The following is a 19,096-nucleotide window of genomic DNA, read 5'->3' as shown; positions in this document are numbered from 1 at the left end:
CCTTTGCATGGACGCGTTAAATGCTGTTGATTATGAGAGATGTGTTAGGTTGTTTATACTGGAGCCCTAAAAATGTACGATCCCCCATTTTAGGCCAGGAAATGTTTGTAAATGACGATCTTCTGATTTTGGGTTGGGAAATTTTCGTATAGAATGTAGTTATATAAAGTAGTGAAAATCATGTGAATTTGGTAAATTAGGATGTAGCAGAACAATATTATAAGGAGAATTAGTAGTTACGGAAAACTGAACAAGTACATAATTTTGTTTGTATAACTTTTAATTTGAATAAGAGAACCTAGCAGCGATGATTGTGCAAAACGGAAAAGCAGTGACTACTGTATATTGTTGAAGACGGTCATAATTGTTGCAACAGCTGGCTTGGAAACCCGGAGTACAGTGTTGATGTGAATGCTGAAGACAGTAGATCATCAATGTGGATGAACGTGTGAGATCGCTTGGTGCTCTGTACTGGGTTCAAAATCACTGTAACTGTATACTTCGTATACTTGTCCGACTTGCTCGATATATCGTCCAGACTATCTGCACTAAGTCTTTTACTGCTCGATTTACTTGTAACGACTTAAAAAAGAAAAGGAAACTCACCGCACTGCACACTTATATAAACAATCTGTGCGCGAGATAGACAATGACTTTGTCACCCTACAAAACACTCTTGGCGTACCCATATGGGGTCGCGCCAAATCAGGAATTGAGGAATGGAAATTGGACTATGCACCTACTTAAATAGACGACCAACAGATGGCAGGAAGGGACTTTATACAGCTTCAAAACACATACTTACTGCGCACCCATATGGGTTCGCACAGTTCTCGATTTAGAACGAACGTACGACCCCATATGGGGACGTGAAGTTCAAAAACTTGACTACTCTCACGTACCCAAATGGGGTCGCTTGGCACTCAACGTGTTAATGGCAATAAGACATTGTTACATAACATATTAGTGATTTTGTAAAAGTGTAAAATTGTAATTGACAAGATTGTAGTTTCTTTGGTGGCATTATTTGGGATTTTACACTTATTACTGTTGTCAGGTTCATGTGAATTCAATACCGCCGTTCTCCTTCACGTGCCTCAACTTCATGGCCATTGAAGATTCCCCAAATCGTGCGCTGTCTGTTAAGGGGATCTACGATTGGATCCTTCAGCACTTCCCTTACTTCAAGAATGCTCCAGCGGGCTGGAAGAATAGCGTTCGGCACAAGCTGTCAATCAACAAATGCTTCAGGAAGGTTGAGAAAGCACCGGTGAGTCATAATGTGGGAAAACTTATGACTATTTGGATTTGAGATAAATTCTTAAAGAAATACAGTCACACTCACCCGGTTTGCTGTTTGACTTGTTGTACAGTTTTAGATGAAGCAGTGTGATTAGTCCCAAATTTGTTTCTTATTGATCAGAAATTACCTAGACCATACAGTTCCGTGTAATGGACATTATTTTCCCGATGGTTAGTGACAGTGTGCTACGCATGACTTTTTCTTAGTTCCTGTATGTTATATTGCACTGTTGTTCAGTGTTGTTAAATTTGTGTGGTGATTGTTGTGGATAAAAGAGCTGTTTATTTTGAATTGAGTCACTTTGGAGGATTTTTGAGGTGGTAGTGATACGACTCCCAGGAAGCGTAGTGTCATTATGGCATTATCTCAAAATACTTCTATGATACAAGCTACTAAATTTGGTGTTGGTGTAGGCACTATAAGTACAAACAAACTGGATCTATTTCACCGAAGAAAACGGGGAGCTGTGGCAGGAAAAAGAAAACTGCTTTCTCCTCAGGAGAAGTAAAGTAACCCTAGGGTAACTGCTGTGTACTTGGCACTGAATTGGGGGAGGTTTCTGATGCTCACCGTAGACTTCTGTTAGCTGGGAGGAAAGCCTGGCGTAAGAAACATCTGTTTTGGACATGTAGTCATCAGGACAGGAGAATGGAACACTGGAAGACGGTTCTTTTCTCTGATGAGAGTTATTTCCAAGTGCAGGGGCAGAGGGTTCAATATGTGGGTCAAGCATATAATGAGGCAATAACGTCACATAAAACACTCCGCCCAGAAGATGAAGGATGGGCCACGTTGACATACTTCAAAGAAAGTGAAATAAGTTTTCAGTAAGAACAATATTCATGTTTTGGAGTGGCCAGGGAAGTCTTCTGACATAAATACCATAGAAAATTAGTGGGCTATTTGCAAAAGGAGACTCGCAAAATTTGATTGTTCCACCAAAGTACGCATGATAGAGTCTCTAATTAAAGTGAAGTTTTATGATGATAAACTGAAAAATATGTGCTCAAAGCTTGTGGAATCAATGCCAAATCGTGTGTAGAACACAAAGGAGGACGTATTAGCTATTAGAAGTTATTCAAGATATATAAATACTGCCACACACTGATTAATTCACACAGGACTGGAGTTATTGTCTCCTGAGGAGCTGATAGACCTGCTGTACAAAAGCCTTTCAGAATTTATGAATTTATTTTATATATGTATAATGGTCTATATTTTGGTCTGTATTGGCTTTTATCTAATAATCACAACACTCAAAAATCACTGGTGATTTACACAATTAAATGTATTCTGAAGCGTAGAATTCAGCAGTCCGGATAGCCACATCATTTCCTGCAAACAGGCTTCCTGTAGCTCTTCCAAACGTAGACATATTCTGGATCTTGTTGGTTTCCACATACAGTGAACCTCATTAACACATGTTCTCGCTTAGCACATTGTAAATTCAAAGTTCTGATTCCCATCATATTAAATCTGTATAAAAATATGTTACTTATCATGTAATGAATTTTTGCTGTTACCGCTTAGTACAATCACATTTATTTCAGCACTGAAAATATTCTTAGCTATCCCGCGTGAATGAAACATAATTTCCAATGCAGATAAGAAAGAGCTCTTGATGCGCGAAAATGGTAAAGGGCCTTGCATTCCTGAAATTCACATGGTAAATTCCATCTTCGGAGAGGAAGCTGTTAGACTCAGCAAAGTTCAGTTTTGCCACCTGTGAAATTGCTGACTGTTTTACGTTCTAGTCAGAAGTTAGAAGTTAATTCTCTGTGGAGTGGTACAGTGAAGGGTATTGAATACTTGTCACACAATAGCCTACCCAGTGAGTAGCAGACGGTTGGAATCTTCGTGGAGAAATAAATTCGCAGTGTTCTGCTATGTGAATAGATTATATGTGCTCTCCATATGCAGTAGACTGTTGGTGAGGTGAAGGGATCTTAATAAGAAATTTTAATGTTGCCAACATTCGTTTTTGCAACATTCTTCTAAATGTTCAGTCTTCATCATCATTTTCATTTCCCCTTCTCCAGCTCCTGCCAGATCGGATTGTTGCCTCTCCTCTTCAGTAATTGTATTCCAGTGCAGCCTTGTTTCTCTTATACTGTTCTTGAAAGAGACCATCCATCTTGCTCTGGGCCTCACTCTTGTCAAGCTCCTGCCAGGTCGGAGTGTTGCCTCTCCTCTTCAGTAATTGTATTCCAGTGCAGCCTTGTTTCTCTTATACTGTTCTTGAAAGAGACCATCTATCTTGCTCTGGGCCTCAGTCTTGTCCAGCTCCTGCCAGGTCGGAGTGTTGCCTCTCCTCTTCAGTAATTGTATTCCAGTGCAGTCTTCTTTATCTTAAACTGTTCTTGACAGAGTCCATCCATCTTGCTCTGGGCCTCCCTCTTGTCCAGCTCCTGCCAGGTCGGAGTGTTGCCTCTCCTTCCACCACTCCTCTTCAGTAATTGTATTCCAGTGCAGTCTTGTTTCTCTTATACTGTTCTTGACAGAGACCATCCATCATGCTCTGGGCCTCCCTCTTGTCCAGCTCCTGCCAGGTCGGAGTGTTGCCTCTCCTTCCACCACTCCTCTTCAGTAATTTTATTCCAGTGCAGTCTTGTTTCTCGTATGCTGTTCTTGACAGAGGCCATCCATCTTGCTCTGGGCCTCCCCTTGTCCAGCTCCTGCCAGGTCGGAGTGTTGCCTCTCCTCTTCAGTAATTATATTCCAGTGCAGTCTTGTTTCTCTTATACTGTTCTTGACAGAGGCCATCCATCTTGCTCTGGGCCTCCCTCTTGTCCAGCTCCTGCCAGGTCGGAGTGTTGCCTCTCCTCTTCAGTAATTATATTCCAGTGCAGTCTTGTTTCTCTTATACTGTTCTTGACAGAGACCATCCATCTTGCTCTGGGCCTATGGTCGACCGCTCATAAAAGAAAAAGAATTCATTAATTAATTAAGGAATAAGAAAATTAACCAGACTACATACAATTCTGAAATGCCTCTTCAACTCGAAGGTATCCTTTAAATACCAATAGATTGCCTTGACAAGGACTTAGTTCTATCACACATCTTATTCAACCTGGAATCAATTTGAATTAAACAGTTTAGGGTATTTCCAAAGGAGCTCCTACAAGGATGGGTGAGAAATTACGATCAAGTTTCCAAGAGAAGAAAACCCAAAATAATAGTAATAATAATAAGATCTGCAACACCGGGTAGAAAAATATGCAGGTAGGGGGAGAAAATTGCCAAAATCAACTGAAGGGAAACAAGTTAAACCGCCCACTAAGCAAAATTTTGTAACAGGGATATCAATTCATCTTCATCAACATTCATCAACAATCCTAACATTTTCATTTCCATAGCAACAAAACCACGATAGGTCAGTCAGAGGAAAGGGCCAATCACAGTCCGCGAATCAACAATAGGTGTAAACATCTTAAGAGACAAGAGAAAAATGGGACGCTGAAATACCACCCAGATACCAAGCAAAAAAGAAATAAAATTAAATAAAGAAGTCGGAAATGAAGTTAGAACGGAAACAGAATACACACGTAAATCCCACACCCTTGTAGCAACTCGCTTGGTAGGGAACTAGCTAAAACATTGCCTTTACCACCTACTTCTTAGGCCTAGAAAACCATAATCAAACATTAAGTTTTGAATTTACAATCTCAAAGAATAAGAAAACCAAAATTGTTCATTTACAGTACACGCAAGTTCCAAGTTGACAAACGTTATTTACATATACTGTAAGTTCCTTTTAATAACCCGAAAAAAAAGTTCAAATATCACAAGGCAAAAACGTAGGTTTTAGATGACACAAAACTACATCGTGTCCCGGCACACACTTCACATTTTGAAATTTTCAGTTCGCCACATAGAAACGGTATAAGATGAGTTGGAAAAACACTTACAGATTAGCATGCCGCGGTAGTCGTGAGGTCGCTCCAGCATCATATCCTTACTCACATATAGTAGAGGAAATCCTTAAAATGTACTACAAATTCCAGGCGAGGAGGAAAAATCAAAAGAAAACCTTCGAGGTTCACTAGGGCTTGAGCCCTAGCAAGGTAACTTCAGCCAGGGTCCACCATAATTCCACAATTCATCTTCCAAGGGAGAGAGGCACGCCACACTACCATCTTGCTTCACTCTCCAAACCGTAATGGCGATTACTCAAGATCCATCAGTCAGTCCAAGGCTTCCGCGATAACGTGCGCACACGCGCCGAGAGGAAGTAAGCGCGAGTGGTAGGGTAGTTCATACCTACGCCACTAGAATGTAGGAGAATACAGTAAGGGCACCGTCTGAACTGACACGACAGAAGGGCATCTTAATAACGTTTTCAGCCCGAGAAGATTCCAGTTTATAAGTATTGAAAATAAGGGTATCTTTGACCATGAATTATTTAATAAATAACGAAGCGGCGAACCATTTTAAGAACACAAATTTCCACAACCATGCAGTTAGTCCAAAAATATTTACGGAGAGGGTATAAATTATTATGCTGGTAATAGTTTCCCTCCCCGAAACTTCACACGTACAGCACATGATTACCTTCATAAGGTGGTGGTCTTGAAGCAAGCTAAGTTTTAGGTGGAATAGTCCGAATGTGAAAACGACCACCAATCACCAGTCTCAGTTTATGCACCACCAGCAGGATGAATCCAGCAGTCATTAAGAACCAAAACATATGGTTGGAGTAAAAGAAACAATAGAGTTCACTTAGATGACACCGGATGTCTAGTCACTTTCAATCATAATGAAGTTCCATGCACCAAACTGGTGCTACACACAAGTCGCAGGTAAATTTATTAATGGTCCAGATCAAAGGTGATACTTATCCTCCAGATTGCTTGTTAAGCTTTAATTCTAATAGTCAAATTTCGCAACTTCATATGCATCATCTGATCGGAGGTTACGTTATCTTGTGGTACACACACAATTAGAACAAGTTCTTAAATGTTTGCTATTAGAATATTAGACCTTCTTAGTCTTAACTGCATCTGATCACATACCTAGACTTAAACTACTACATGTTGGGCAAATTAGTATTATTTATAGGAGTTGTGTTAGATAAGAAACGCCTTCAATTGGTTTCCACCCTTTAGTTTGGATGGTAACGACAACAAAAAGGAAAAACAACGCCCAGAAGGGGAAGGAAGAAAAGGAGTAAAACAACATTGGTGAGCGTAAAACACGATTACAAGTTCAAACCGGGGAATACTTAACCAAAACTTAAACTAGATTAACATGACTTAAGACTACGGCATGGCACAGGATAAAACTACTAAAGAAGGAAAGAACAAACAGGATTAGAATACAAAAATTACTTAAACAACTCTTAACCAGGTACAAGAAAATACATTACCATTAAAATATCATGCCAAAATTAAATATATGGGCTGGGATACAATATACAACAAATAAGGGAAACAATAAACCTGAAAACCAAAGATAGTTATTTCCTCCAAACATCTTTCTATACATATAGCCAACCCTATCCGAATGCTACACAATAACGTCACTATCAACAAACTGAAACTAGGAGGCTACCGTTACATAGACATAACACTTCAGACAGGCACCAACCCACGGACGCAGAATGGTTCCCTGAATAGAAAAGCTAAGGGAAACACCCATCCACACATAATGTAGCAAAACAAAGACGCTGGCCAAGGAAGAACATGTTGCGAAGCAAAAAACACGTTACACAGAAATACAAGTTAATCTTACAACCTCCTCCTTTTTTTTTTTTTTTAAACGGAGTAGAACCACTAATCAGTGAGCCAATTAATAAGTTTTTAAACCCTCTAAGCACATGACCAAGGTCAAGAAATAAATTTTGCAATTAATCGATTTTAACGCCACATATACACTCGATGATATAGATGTTGATTCCCATAGGGAATCTGAAATATTTGTTCCGAATGAGTAAATTTATAATACCAATATAAATGGTCCGTTATTGGACATTATAAATTTTCCAGCTAACCCATTCCTGGTTGCCAGCATTTCACCCTCGTGTGCTAGGCTGGGCTCATCAGTTGACTGTCCAATAACGGACCATTTATATTGGTAACATATACACTCCATGCAAAACCCAAATAAACAAGAAACAGGATAGGATATAGTTTTATTCACAACAAAGAGAAACTTCCAGAAATAGGATACAAGGTAAAGATCAAAATTCATGGGTTACAGTAAATAATTACTCAAGACAAGACGAATATAGTAGCTGCAGTTGGAGACTCCAAGATCTTTCAGATGGAGGGTACGCGTATAGTTGGTCATCAGCAACAAGCTATTAGCAACACCAAGTCAAGAGTAATATGAGGATAGCAGAGGTCATGATAACACAATCTTTAACACCATGGTGGAACAGGACAGAAATTGGCCAAAAGGAAACAGGAGTGTTACCCAATCTTAAATCTTATTCCTCACATCTTCACCGAACTTTCAAACGTATACATCAACAGTGAGCTACTCAAACAAATAAAAGGTTCCGTAAAGCACCCCGATTAAGCAGTCACCTTTGAAATATGGCAGCAGAGAACTGACAAGATTCCCTACCGGTTATCCACAAGAGATCTCGGACAAATCCGGACTAGAAATATGTGAAATCCTTAGACTCACACTGTAGCCACACAACCACAGGTGCCTCACTCAATATAGAACAAGGTAAACAAGATATAAATGGTAGCTCACCAACTAGGTCACTGGAAAACGCTCCAAACAACAGAGAAATAGAAAACACCACTAAACAACCATATCATCAGATAGTGGGGAGGTTTCTATTCCACCATACTCAACTGGCGCACCACAGGACGACAAGATAACAAACCAATAGCCAAGGATCCTAACACTCCAGAAGAAAAAAGGGCCAATAGGCTGGCAGGATGATTTCGAAATGAACATTATAGTACCGGATAAATGCATGATGACGTCTGATTACTAGGGTATGCAGAGAATTAAAACCAAAGGAACAGACCAGATCATACAGGAACCACGCATTATATGCAAGCAGATAAGACACATCTAAACAGAGTTGCAAATCCATGCCAGGGTTTATTTCCCAATCTACAGGGACACAGGGTAAATTAAAGGCAACACCGCCCATACCGAAGCACCATAACAAATAACTAATACCACACGACAACAACACAACCATAATGGACCACAACGGACATGCATTAGCTTAAAAGGGAAAGAAGCACCAACTACCCTCAACAACATGTCATGAAGCCATCATACCACCTCACAATTTAAGCCTAAAACCAAACCACGGTACCGTTTACAACATGACCAATACCTACTAAGCGCAAAAGGAGACCGCACTCCTCAGGTTGAGGATCCATTAGTGCAATACGTGCAAAAAAAACCACAATAACAAATAGACCGGGTAGAACAACATGGAGCTACAACTCGATTAGATAACACACTACAAGTATAATACACCACATTAGAGACTAAAACCTGGCAAGTAAGGTCTTTAGAAGAGAGTAGAATTAATACCACCTGCAAGCAGATCTACGATAAGAAACCACCTAGCTACCTACTACTAGCAAAGCAAATTTGGAAAAGAAGGTTAGCCCGGGGCAAGATTTTACTCAGCAGAAAATCATAGCTACAAGAATGACAAGGAATGGATAACTCAGCAAACGGGGAATTCACAACAGATAACATAAATGCCCCAGAGGAGGACAGCAGAGCAATCGCAAATTAGGAAATCATGCCACCAGAAGTTGGAGACGGAAGGCAGTGAAGACTGTGAAGTCCATGCCGTAAAGACAAACAGCCAACCACCACCAATTCAGATCGACAGAGTTCCGTCATAGCCAATATCCACAGGCAAAACCAAAACATAACCGACAGGACCTAACACCTGGTATATCCAGTTCCTAGGCAACCTACACCAACAAGGTAACCTAAAAGATAATACGGTTCGATAAATGCATGTCTAACAATACTACAATTGGAATAGACAGTCCGATATGTCCCCCCAAAGGAATCGGATAACAAGAACGAGGATCAAAAACTAGAACAGTTCAAGATAAAAAGGGGATAGGAGATTTTAACAGTTTTCATACCAGTTAACGACAATACACAGAGCAGAAATTGCCTACAATTTTCCAAAATGACTACAAAACCAAGGCAACTACAGCACAAGAGCCAACAATAAAATTTATAATCAAGATTTTGCAATCGTTAATGATCAGGATATAATCAATTTATGATGGACGGAGCAGGCCTGCATCAGACCAAGGAGCAGTGAGATACCGGTATTAACAATTAAGAAATTAGGTACCAATAGTGCAAGAGAAAGTATACACGCTTCCCGCGAACCACAATTACCTTTTTAAAAATACAATGATAAAAACAAGTACACGCTAGTAAGTACTACACGGTCATATCAAGATTTACCGGAGGCATGAACACAGAAGATTTGGTACGGAAAGCTTAAACACGTGGTAAAAATTCTCACCCTACAAAGCAACAATTTTTGACAGGAAAAAGTTGGAAGTACAATAAGCAATACCCAAAACTCTGCAAAATATACAGTACACCAAAAAACTTACTAGATTAAATTCACACCTAACCAGAATAGTTACATAATAACCCAAGGTGACCTATTAAATTTGCTCACTGAAATGTAGTTCTTATCCGCAGATCCAAACATGCATTAACCTGATTTTAACTGGGATAAATGGACCTGTCTAATCCTCTTGGCGATGGGGTCACTCACCAGTACCGACACTGGAGATAAAAACTGTAAAATAGTACAGGGACCTTGGTACCGGGGAGCAAGTTTAGCAGAAAATTTGTTAATAGTCTTGCTAATGGGATAGGACCTGACAAAAACTTGATCGCCAACCTTCAACCTAGGTGACTTTCTACCCTTGTTATATTTATCCCTGCCTTTTTCATAGGATACTGACAGTTTCTTCTTGGCTTCATCCCAGATTTTCTGAACGTCATTGGGTTTAGACAAGTCTGGAAGAAGATCATCAATGCCCAGTACGTTGGACATAGGAGAATACGGGGTGTAGCAGAACATAAGTGACATGAGGGTCTTACCATGAGTTTCATGTGTGGCAGAATTGAAGGCATGAGCCAACCAGTGCAGGCAAGAATCCCACTTGGATTGGTTATTGTGACGATATGCAGTTAGGGCAGATTTTAGGTTCCTGTTCATTCTTTCGGCATAAGAGGGGTTAGGATACTACGGGGTAGTGGTGACATGGGAAATACTCAACTCAAAAAGGTACTTCTTAAACAAGTGACTAGTGAATGCACTAGCATTGTCAGAAACTTGGGGGGGGGGGGGCGAAGGATGCAAAGATAGAATTTAGGAAACTTATAGACGTATGAGAAGTCGTAGATCTAGTGGGAAAAATCCAAGAAAATTGAGAAAACCTATCAATACCAACAAAGATATGAGTATTTTCCAAGGTAGAGCGAGGGAGCGGACCTACAAAATCGATGAATAACCGTTCCATTGGGCGAGAGGCTTGTGAGAATGATAATAAACCCACACAATTGTTCAGACTAGGTTTACTGATAGTACAAATTTTACAGGACTTAATCATGTTTCGGATATCACCATTCATCCTTTTCCAAATGAAGAATTGTCTAATTCTCTGTCTAGTTTTAAAGGTGCCTAAATGGCCACCAATGGGACAAGAGTGATAGTACTTGAAGATGATTGGCACTAAACCTTGGGAACAACAATTTTGAAATTAGCATCGCTTCTACCTTTACAGCATAAGACACCCTTCACCAGAGAATAAGGTTTGACCACGATTCCATCACTAATTTTGTCGATGATTTCTTTCAAATCAGGGTCAGCCTTTTGACGATCTGCATACTCATGGTATAACAAAGGTAGATCCGAAAGAATGGCACCCACGCTAACAACATTAGTATCATCAGTTTCTTCAACCTTAGATTTTACATCAAGACCAAAACTCCCGTCAAACATTCTACTCAAGCTGTCAGTGATGACATTCTCCGAACCTCTGATATGCTTTACCTGAAAACTAAAGGCTGAGATCCTAAGCGCCCATTTAGTGATTCTGCCCGTTCTTTTGGGTCAATTCAAGATCCACGATAGAGCCTGATTATCTGTTTCTAGGTCAAAATTTACATGTTCAATGAAAGGTCTGAATTTTTCAAGTGCAAACAGCACGGCCAAATATTCTAACTCATAGATGGAGTACTTACTCTCCAGATTATTGAGGATCCTAGACACATAGGCAACGGGTCTACGACCGCCCTCATATTCCTGTAAGAGTACACCAGCAACAGCTTTTCCTGAGGCATCAGTTTGTACAATGAAGCGCTTACTAAAGTCGGCAATGGCCAACACAGGAGCATTCGATAAGGCAAGTTTCAGGGTTTCAAAGGGAGGGACCCCAGATGAACCTGACATCCTTATGCCTGAGATGATTTAGAGGAGCTGCTATCTCTGCAAAATTAGGAATGAACTTCCTGAAGAAGTTTACCATGCCAACGAACCGTGCGATACCTTTGACATCTTTAGGGGGTTGAAAGTCCCTAATAGCCTGAGTCCTAGAGTGGTCAATGGAGATACCATCAGAGGAAACCACATGTAAACGGATGACATACTCGGCTTAGCAAACGCTACCCTTGACAACTTGACAGTCCGGCTTTCCTCAAGCGATCCAGGACTTCTCTAACGTGTTTGACATGTTCTTCAAAGGAATTTGAGAAAATAACGAGGTCATCAAGGTAATTAAAGACGAATTTGAACTTAATGTCTGAAAGTATCGAATCTAACAGTCTTGTAAGAACGGCCGCACCACAAGAGATTCCAAAGGGAAGCCTCAGAAATTCGTAAAGGTTCCAATCAGTAATGAAAGCAGTCAGTTGAATGGATAACTTAGACAACGGGACTTGGTAATATGCTTGATTGAGATCTAACAGTGCGAAAAACTTGGCTCCCGAGAACCACCCAAAACAAGTGTGCAAATCGGGTAAAGGGATGGATTGCAAGTTGATCTTGCGGTTCAAAGCCCTGTAGTCGATAACGGCACGATAGCCACCAGAGGGTTTAGGTACTAGAAAAACTGGAGATGCGTAAGGAGAAGTGGATGGTCTGATGACCCCATCGGTAAGCATCTGGTCGATAATTTTTTTGAGTTCTAACATCTTAGGAGGTGAAAGATGGTGAGGAGATCTAACCGGTTGGTTGTCATATAGTTCAATCTTGTACTCTAATACATCCGTCCGTCCTAACTTGTTAGTGAACACCTCTGGAAATTGATGGCACAAGTTATGGACTTGATTAGCTTGTTGGTAGTCCAAATGACCAAGATCCAACTGATCTATTTCATTGCTCTCTCTAGGTAGCGACCTACCTACACAAGCAACACTGAAGTTACCCAATGGAGCATCAATAATATCAAAGTTACAATTTGGGGAAAATTTAAAGTGGAATTTTCTAGCCTGGAGGTCTAAAATTAAACCAGTTCTTGACAAGAAGTCCGTACCTAAAATCATGCTACAAGCTAGCTTCAGAGTTACCAAGCAATGAACCTTCCAAGTAAAATTACCAATACGCAATTTCACATCAACAGATCCTAAAATTTCCATATTATCCTTATTAGCCATGACACATGCAACCTTGACTTTCTTCAGCTCAGGCAGTTTACAAGGAGACCTCTTTTCATCATACCAACTAGCATCAATTAAAGTGACAACGCTACCCGGGTCCATTAAAGCAACAATTGGTTCATTATTCAGTTCCGCCTTCACAAAGGTACTTTTAGACTCAACCAAAGCGGAGATCTTATTAGATTCCTGTGGACAAATAACCTTTTCAGAATCCGCATAAAATTCAGGGGCAAGCGACTCACAAGTATTACCATTAGGGCTTAGTCATTGATTGCGTTTTTGGAACAAAGTTGGGCTATTATTTTTAAGATGCTGCCTCGACCCACACAAATAACAACAAGGACCAGAACTACGCTTAACTGAGGGGCAAGCATTCCTAAGGTGATCACGTGACCCGCAGTAGTAACATTTTTAAGAGTTCCACTATCCCTAGATTTAGGTGAAACAGGGTTCACAATAGGGGGAGGGTGGCAGATAGGTCTGGCTGCATCCCCATGCTTTACATCTTCAGCAAAAGTACAAGCAGCTTCTAATTCAACAAAATTAGTCGGGCTCTTCGTGAGTGAGAGGTAGGATCGATAGGCTGGGGAAATACCTTTCAGAATACGAGCCACCATTTCCTCTTCTGGAACCGAAATTCGAAGTCTAATATATAGTTTAAAAGATTTTCATTTAGCAGTTGGGTCCTAAAGCAATACTGCGGAATCAAACTTTGCAGTGCTAAGGAAGGGATAAATTTTGACAAAACAAGTTCATGAAATTCCATAATTGTTAAGTTCTTTGAAATAGTTTCAGTGATTTCATGTTTCGAAATCCCCTCACAATGGGAGAATAGGGCACGGAAAATTCCTAAATCATCAATGGAATGTACACTACCAGACTCTGTCATTTCTACCAGGAACCTCAGAAACCTGGTACTTTCTTCAATGGAATTGACGGAGAAATTTTTAACTCCGTTGAAAAGGTCCTTTACGAGAAGTGAGAAGGAGTACAATTTAAACGGGCTAAGAGGTTCTCTACAACTGGGGAGGCTTCACAACACGAACCATGATAATTAGGGGAGGCATCAACACGATTAGTAGCATTATTAGAGGGAGGAAAAGAGCAGCTTCCTCTCTCAACAACCGATAGATTCTACATATCCTTACTTGCTAACATTATGTCTAGTTCAGCAGAAATACTAGACGCAATGGTCAACAGCTTAGTACACTCAGAAATAAGGCTAGGTTCAAGACTCATAGTAATTAAATCTTGGATGTAACCTAAATAATGCCACACCCTAGATTTAAGTCTGTTAATCTGCCCCTGTGTGGGGGAGGTTTCAATGAATTCCAGACGGACGATTTCGATGTCCGTTAAGGCATCAGCAATAAAATTTAGAGACTCACCAAAGTTGCTCATCGAGATAGAGTTGAGATTAATAGGAACCTGGACATGCGAGGTCAACAAAGCAGCGCACTCTGCGACTGTGTTAGCAGGTTTGATGCCCCGGATAGTTAGTTCATAAACTAACTCGGATTTCCTGAGCTGGTATGGGAACAGAACTGCCCTCGCCATCGTTGTTGCACATGAAACAATAAGTTAGCACATTAATCCAAATAAAAGCGTTCCTTTCACAGGAAGATACATTGCAAGTTTCAATTTTTACTCTCTTTGAATCCCCATAGAATTTAAAATTACCCCACGACCAGGTTTTTTTTTAAAGGACAAAACAAGTAACCCACTGGTAGATGGCCCAAACAGAATAGATAACAAGTTTAAAGAAAGGGAAATTAAAGCATATAGTACACAGTGCAAAATAAATTTAAGGAAGGATACAACAGACCTTCAGGTAGATACGAGCAAGTGACACACAAATCAATTAACCGCGCTCTGCTACCACTAACTGTAGCACTTAGAGCAATTAATGACACAATCACCCCAAGTGACAGCACAAATGCTCTGACCATGCAGCCATGGCGTTGATCAGAGTCATGGAAACGTGCGAGACCAAGACTAATGAAAGGGAAAAAAAAGGAACAATCACTCACCATTTAATAAACCTATGACACCAGAGGGGTGGATTAAATGTACACCTGGTTGTTTCAAAATTACTCTTTTTAAAAAAAAACACCAACACTTACTTGGAAACAAAGAGAGATTTAATGACATCCTCGCTGGAAAATTAAATTTTAAATTTTTACTGCTCAAAGATCAGAAAAACCTACGGTCAACCGCTCATGAAAGAAAAAAATTAATTAATTAAGGAATAAGAAAATTAACCAGACTACATACAATTCTGAAACGCCTCTTCAACTCGAAGGTATCATTTAAATACCAATAAATTACCTTAACAAGTACTTAGTTCTATCACACATCCTTTTTCAAACTACGATCAATTTGAATTAAACAGTTATTTTGTTGATATGGAAACTTTCTTTAATGTATTTCCAAAGGAGCTCCTACAAGGATGGGTGGGATATTACGATCAAGTTTCCAAGAGAAGAAAACCCAAATAACAGTAATAATAATAATAAGATCCGCAACACCAGGTAGAAAAATATGCAGATAGGGAGAGAAAAAATGCCAAATCAACTAACGGGAAATAGGTTAAACTGCCCACAAAAAAAATTCGTTACAGGGACATCAATTCATCTTCATCAACATTCATCAACAATCCCAACAACATTTCCATAGCAACAAAACCACAATAGGTCAGTCAAAGGAAAGGGCCAATCACAGGCCGCAAATCAACAATAGGCATAAACAACTTAAGAGACAAGAGAAAAACGGGATGCTGAAATACCACCCAAATACCAAGCAAAAAAGAAATAAAATTAAATAAAGAAGTCGGAAATGAAGTTAGAACGGAAGCAGAATACACACGTAAATCCCACACCCTTGTAGCAACTCGCTTGGTAGGGAACTCAGCTAAAACATTGCGTTTACCTCCTACTTATTAGGCCTAGAAAACCATAATCAAACATTAAGTTTTGAATTTACAATCTCAAAGAATAAGAAAACCAAAATTGTTCATTTACAGTACACGCAAGTTCCAAGTTGACAAACGTTATTTACATATACTGTAAGTTCCTTTTAATAACCCGAAAAAAAAGTTCAAATATCACAAGGCAAAAACGTAGGTTTTAGATGACGCAAAACTACATCGTGTCCCGGCACACACTTCAGTTCGCCACATAGAAACGGTATAAGATGAGTTGGAAAAACACTTACAGATTAGCATGCCGCGGTAGTTGTGAGGTCGCTCCAGCATAATATCCATACTCACGTATAGTAGAGGAAATCCTTAAAATGTACTACAAATTCCAGGCGAGGAAGAAAAATCAAAAGAAAACCTTCGAGGTTCACTAGGGCTTGAGCCCTAGCAAGGTAACTTCAGCCTGGGCCCACCGTAATTCCACAATTCATCTTCCAAGGGAGAGAGGCACGCCACACTACCATCTTGCTTCACTCTCCAAACTGTAATGGCGATTACTCAAGATCCATCAGTCAGTCCACGGCTTCCGCGATAACGTGTGCACACACGCCGAAAGGAAGTAAGTGCGAGTGGTGGGGTAGTTCATACCTACGCCACTAGAATGCAGGAGAATGCAGTAAAGGCACCGTCTGAACTTACACGACAGAAGGGCATCTTAATAACGTTTCCAGCCCGAGAAGATTCCAGTTTATAAGTATTGAAAATAAGGGTATCTTTGACCATGAATTACTTAATAAATAATGAAGCGGTGAACCACTTTAAGAACATGAATTTCCACAACCATGCAGTTAGTCCAAAAATATTTACGGAGAGGGTATAAATTATTACGCTGGTAATAACCTCCATCTTATTTATGATGCTAAAGATCTCTGCACTTTTAGATCAGCAGCATGGGGACAATAGTCTAATCCTGACTTGTGTTTTGTATCTAATAACAACTGCACCCCCGTACCAGTTACGCGAAAAGTTCTCTCCAGCTTTCCTCATAGCCAGCACCGGCCAGTTGTAATAGAGATCGGAATAAAAGTCCCTATTGTTTTCAACTATTCCTCATCCACGCTGGAACTTCCGAAAGGCAAAATGGCCTGCCTTTACTGAACAGCTTGTTAAGTTATTGGGATGGATTCCCCCAACAAGTGACAACTATGAGAGATTCACAAGTGCCGTAATAAGCACAGCAAAGAAGTTTATACCTAGGGGTTATCGAAAGGAATATATTCCTGGAGTGAGTGAAGCTGGCGAAGAACTGTATCAAGAATTCCAAACAACTGGAGACAAGAACACAGCTGATCAACTATTACACAGCCTGGACACTGCTCGCCGACAGAAATGGACTGAAACAGTTGAAAACCTTGACTTCAAACATTCAAGCAGGGAGGCATGGTCCTTGTTAAGGAAATTAGGAGATGGGAGCCGAGTAGCTCGAGACATTATTCCTATAAACCCCAACAATGTTGCATCTCGTATCGTGTCAAGTTCAAATGCTCCTAAAGATCGCGACCATACCATTGCAATCAAAAGGGAAATCAGAGCCTTGAAATCAGACAGTCTTGAGGGCAGCAGATTTTCCTGTCCATTCTCTCGAGAGGAAGTTGCTATGGCTTTAAAAGATGTGAAATCAGAAAAAGCCCCTGGTTTTGATGGCATTCACTCAAAATTTTTAGTGCATGCTGGGAAATGTGCAGTGATCTGGTTAGCCAAGTTCTACTCCAATATCTTAGAAACAGGGTCCATCCCTCGACTTCTGAAACAGACAAAGATCATCGCCATTCTCAAACCAGGTAGATCTTGTAAAAATCCTCAAAGCTACTGCCCAATTGCACTTCTGAGTGTGGTTTACAAATTACTGGAGAGACTTCTTTACAATAGAATTGGCTCAGTAGTTCTTGACCATCTACCCATTGAACTAGCGGGCTTTCACCCAAATCGAAGTTGCACAGACCAGGTTCTCTCTCTGACTATGCATATTGAGGCTGGTTTTCAAAATCAACTAAAAACCTCAGTTGTGTTCGTGGACCTTACTGCGGCATACGATACGGTATGAAGACAAGGACTCATCTACAAACTGCTTCAAGTAATACCTTGCAAGAAAATCGCCAAGCACATAGAAAACATGCTTATAGACAGGAGGTTTCGTGTAATTTTGGGAAACAAGACAAGTAAGGAAAGGATCCTTAATAACGGTCTTCCTCAAGGATCGGTACTGGCACCTCTGCTGTTTAACTTATATATATCAGACTTACCGAAAACAGCCTCTAAAGCATTTGGTTATGCGGATGACTGGGCATTTGCAACACAGGGCAAATCTATGGAGAACACCAAAGATACGCTGACAGCTGATCTCGCCACCTTAGTCAGTACTTTCGTAAGTGGAGACTTAGACCAAGTTTGAGTAAAACTGAAGTCTCATGTTTCCATCTCAACAACAAACTGGCCCACCGTGAACTTAATGTCAAATTCCTGAACGCTAGACTTCCCCACAACAAACACCCAAAATACCCCGGAGTAACCCTTGACAGAACACTGTCCTTCAAGGAACATCTGAAGATGACAAAAGCTAAACTCCAGTCACGGAGCAATATCATCCACAAACTGTGTGGCACCACCTGGGGTTCTTCTGCTTCGACCTTACTAACTTCAGCCCTTGCCCTTGTCTTCTCAACTGCAGAATATTGCTCTCCAGTCTGGCTGAACAGCTGTTACACAAAACTGGTTGATACTCAGCTAAATCATACTTTGCGCATTATATCGGGCACCATAAAATCTACCCCCACTTCTTGGCTACCAGTTCTGAGACATATTCCTCCACCTCACCTACGGAGAAAGAATGCCTTGTTGCAGGAGTACCAGAAGCTGTCGAGGAATTCCAATCTACTAATTCATGGAGACATACCCTACGCCTTGAACAACAGACTTCGGTCCAGAAATCCACCAATAAGGACTGCCAAAATCCTGGTTGACAAATTCAGCCTGCAGCAGGATTGGTTTCAAGAATGGACTTGTAAGGCTCCTGCTGAATATCAGAACTTCCCCTGTATAACAAGTATTCGAAAAGGATTTGACCTACCTCGCAAAACCTGGGCAACCCTCAATTGTATCAGGACAGGCCATGGAAAGTGCGCTCATTTCCTCTATAAATAGGGCAAACTTCCCTCCCCGGAATGTAGCTGCGGTGCCCCTAAGCA

General features: G+C 40.5%; 1 protein-coding gene across 1 annotated transcript in view; it reads left to right on the top strand.

The window, feature by feature from the left end:
* Positions 1–19,096, top strand: part of LOC136883268 (forkhead box protein N3) — a 276,711-nt gene that overhangs the window by 53,518 nt on the left and 204,097 nt on the right. Inside the window, exon 3 of the mRNA XM_067155479.2 lies at positions 1,058–1,270. Within this exon, the coding sequence (XP_067011580.2) occupies positions 1,058–1,270 (213 nt within the window). The remainder of the gene's footprint in view (positions 1–1,057; positions 1,271–19,096) is intronic.

This window comes from Anabrus simplex, chromosome 11 (assembly GCF_040414725.1).
Source record: "Anabrus simplex isolate iqAnaSimp1 chromosome 11, ASM4041472v1, whole genome shotgun sequence".
NCBI classification, from domain to species: Eukaryota; Metazoa; Arthropoda; class Insecta; order Orthoptera; family Tettigoniidae; genus Anabrus; species Anabrus simplex.
This window is presented reverse-complemented; position numbering and strand designations above follow the sequence as displayed.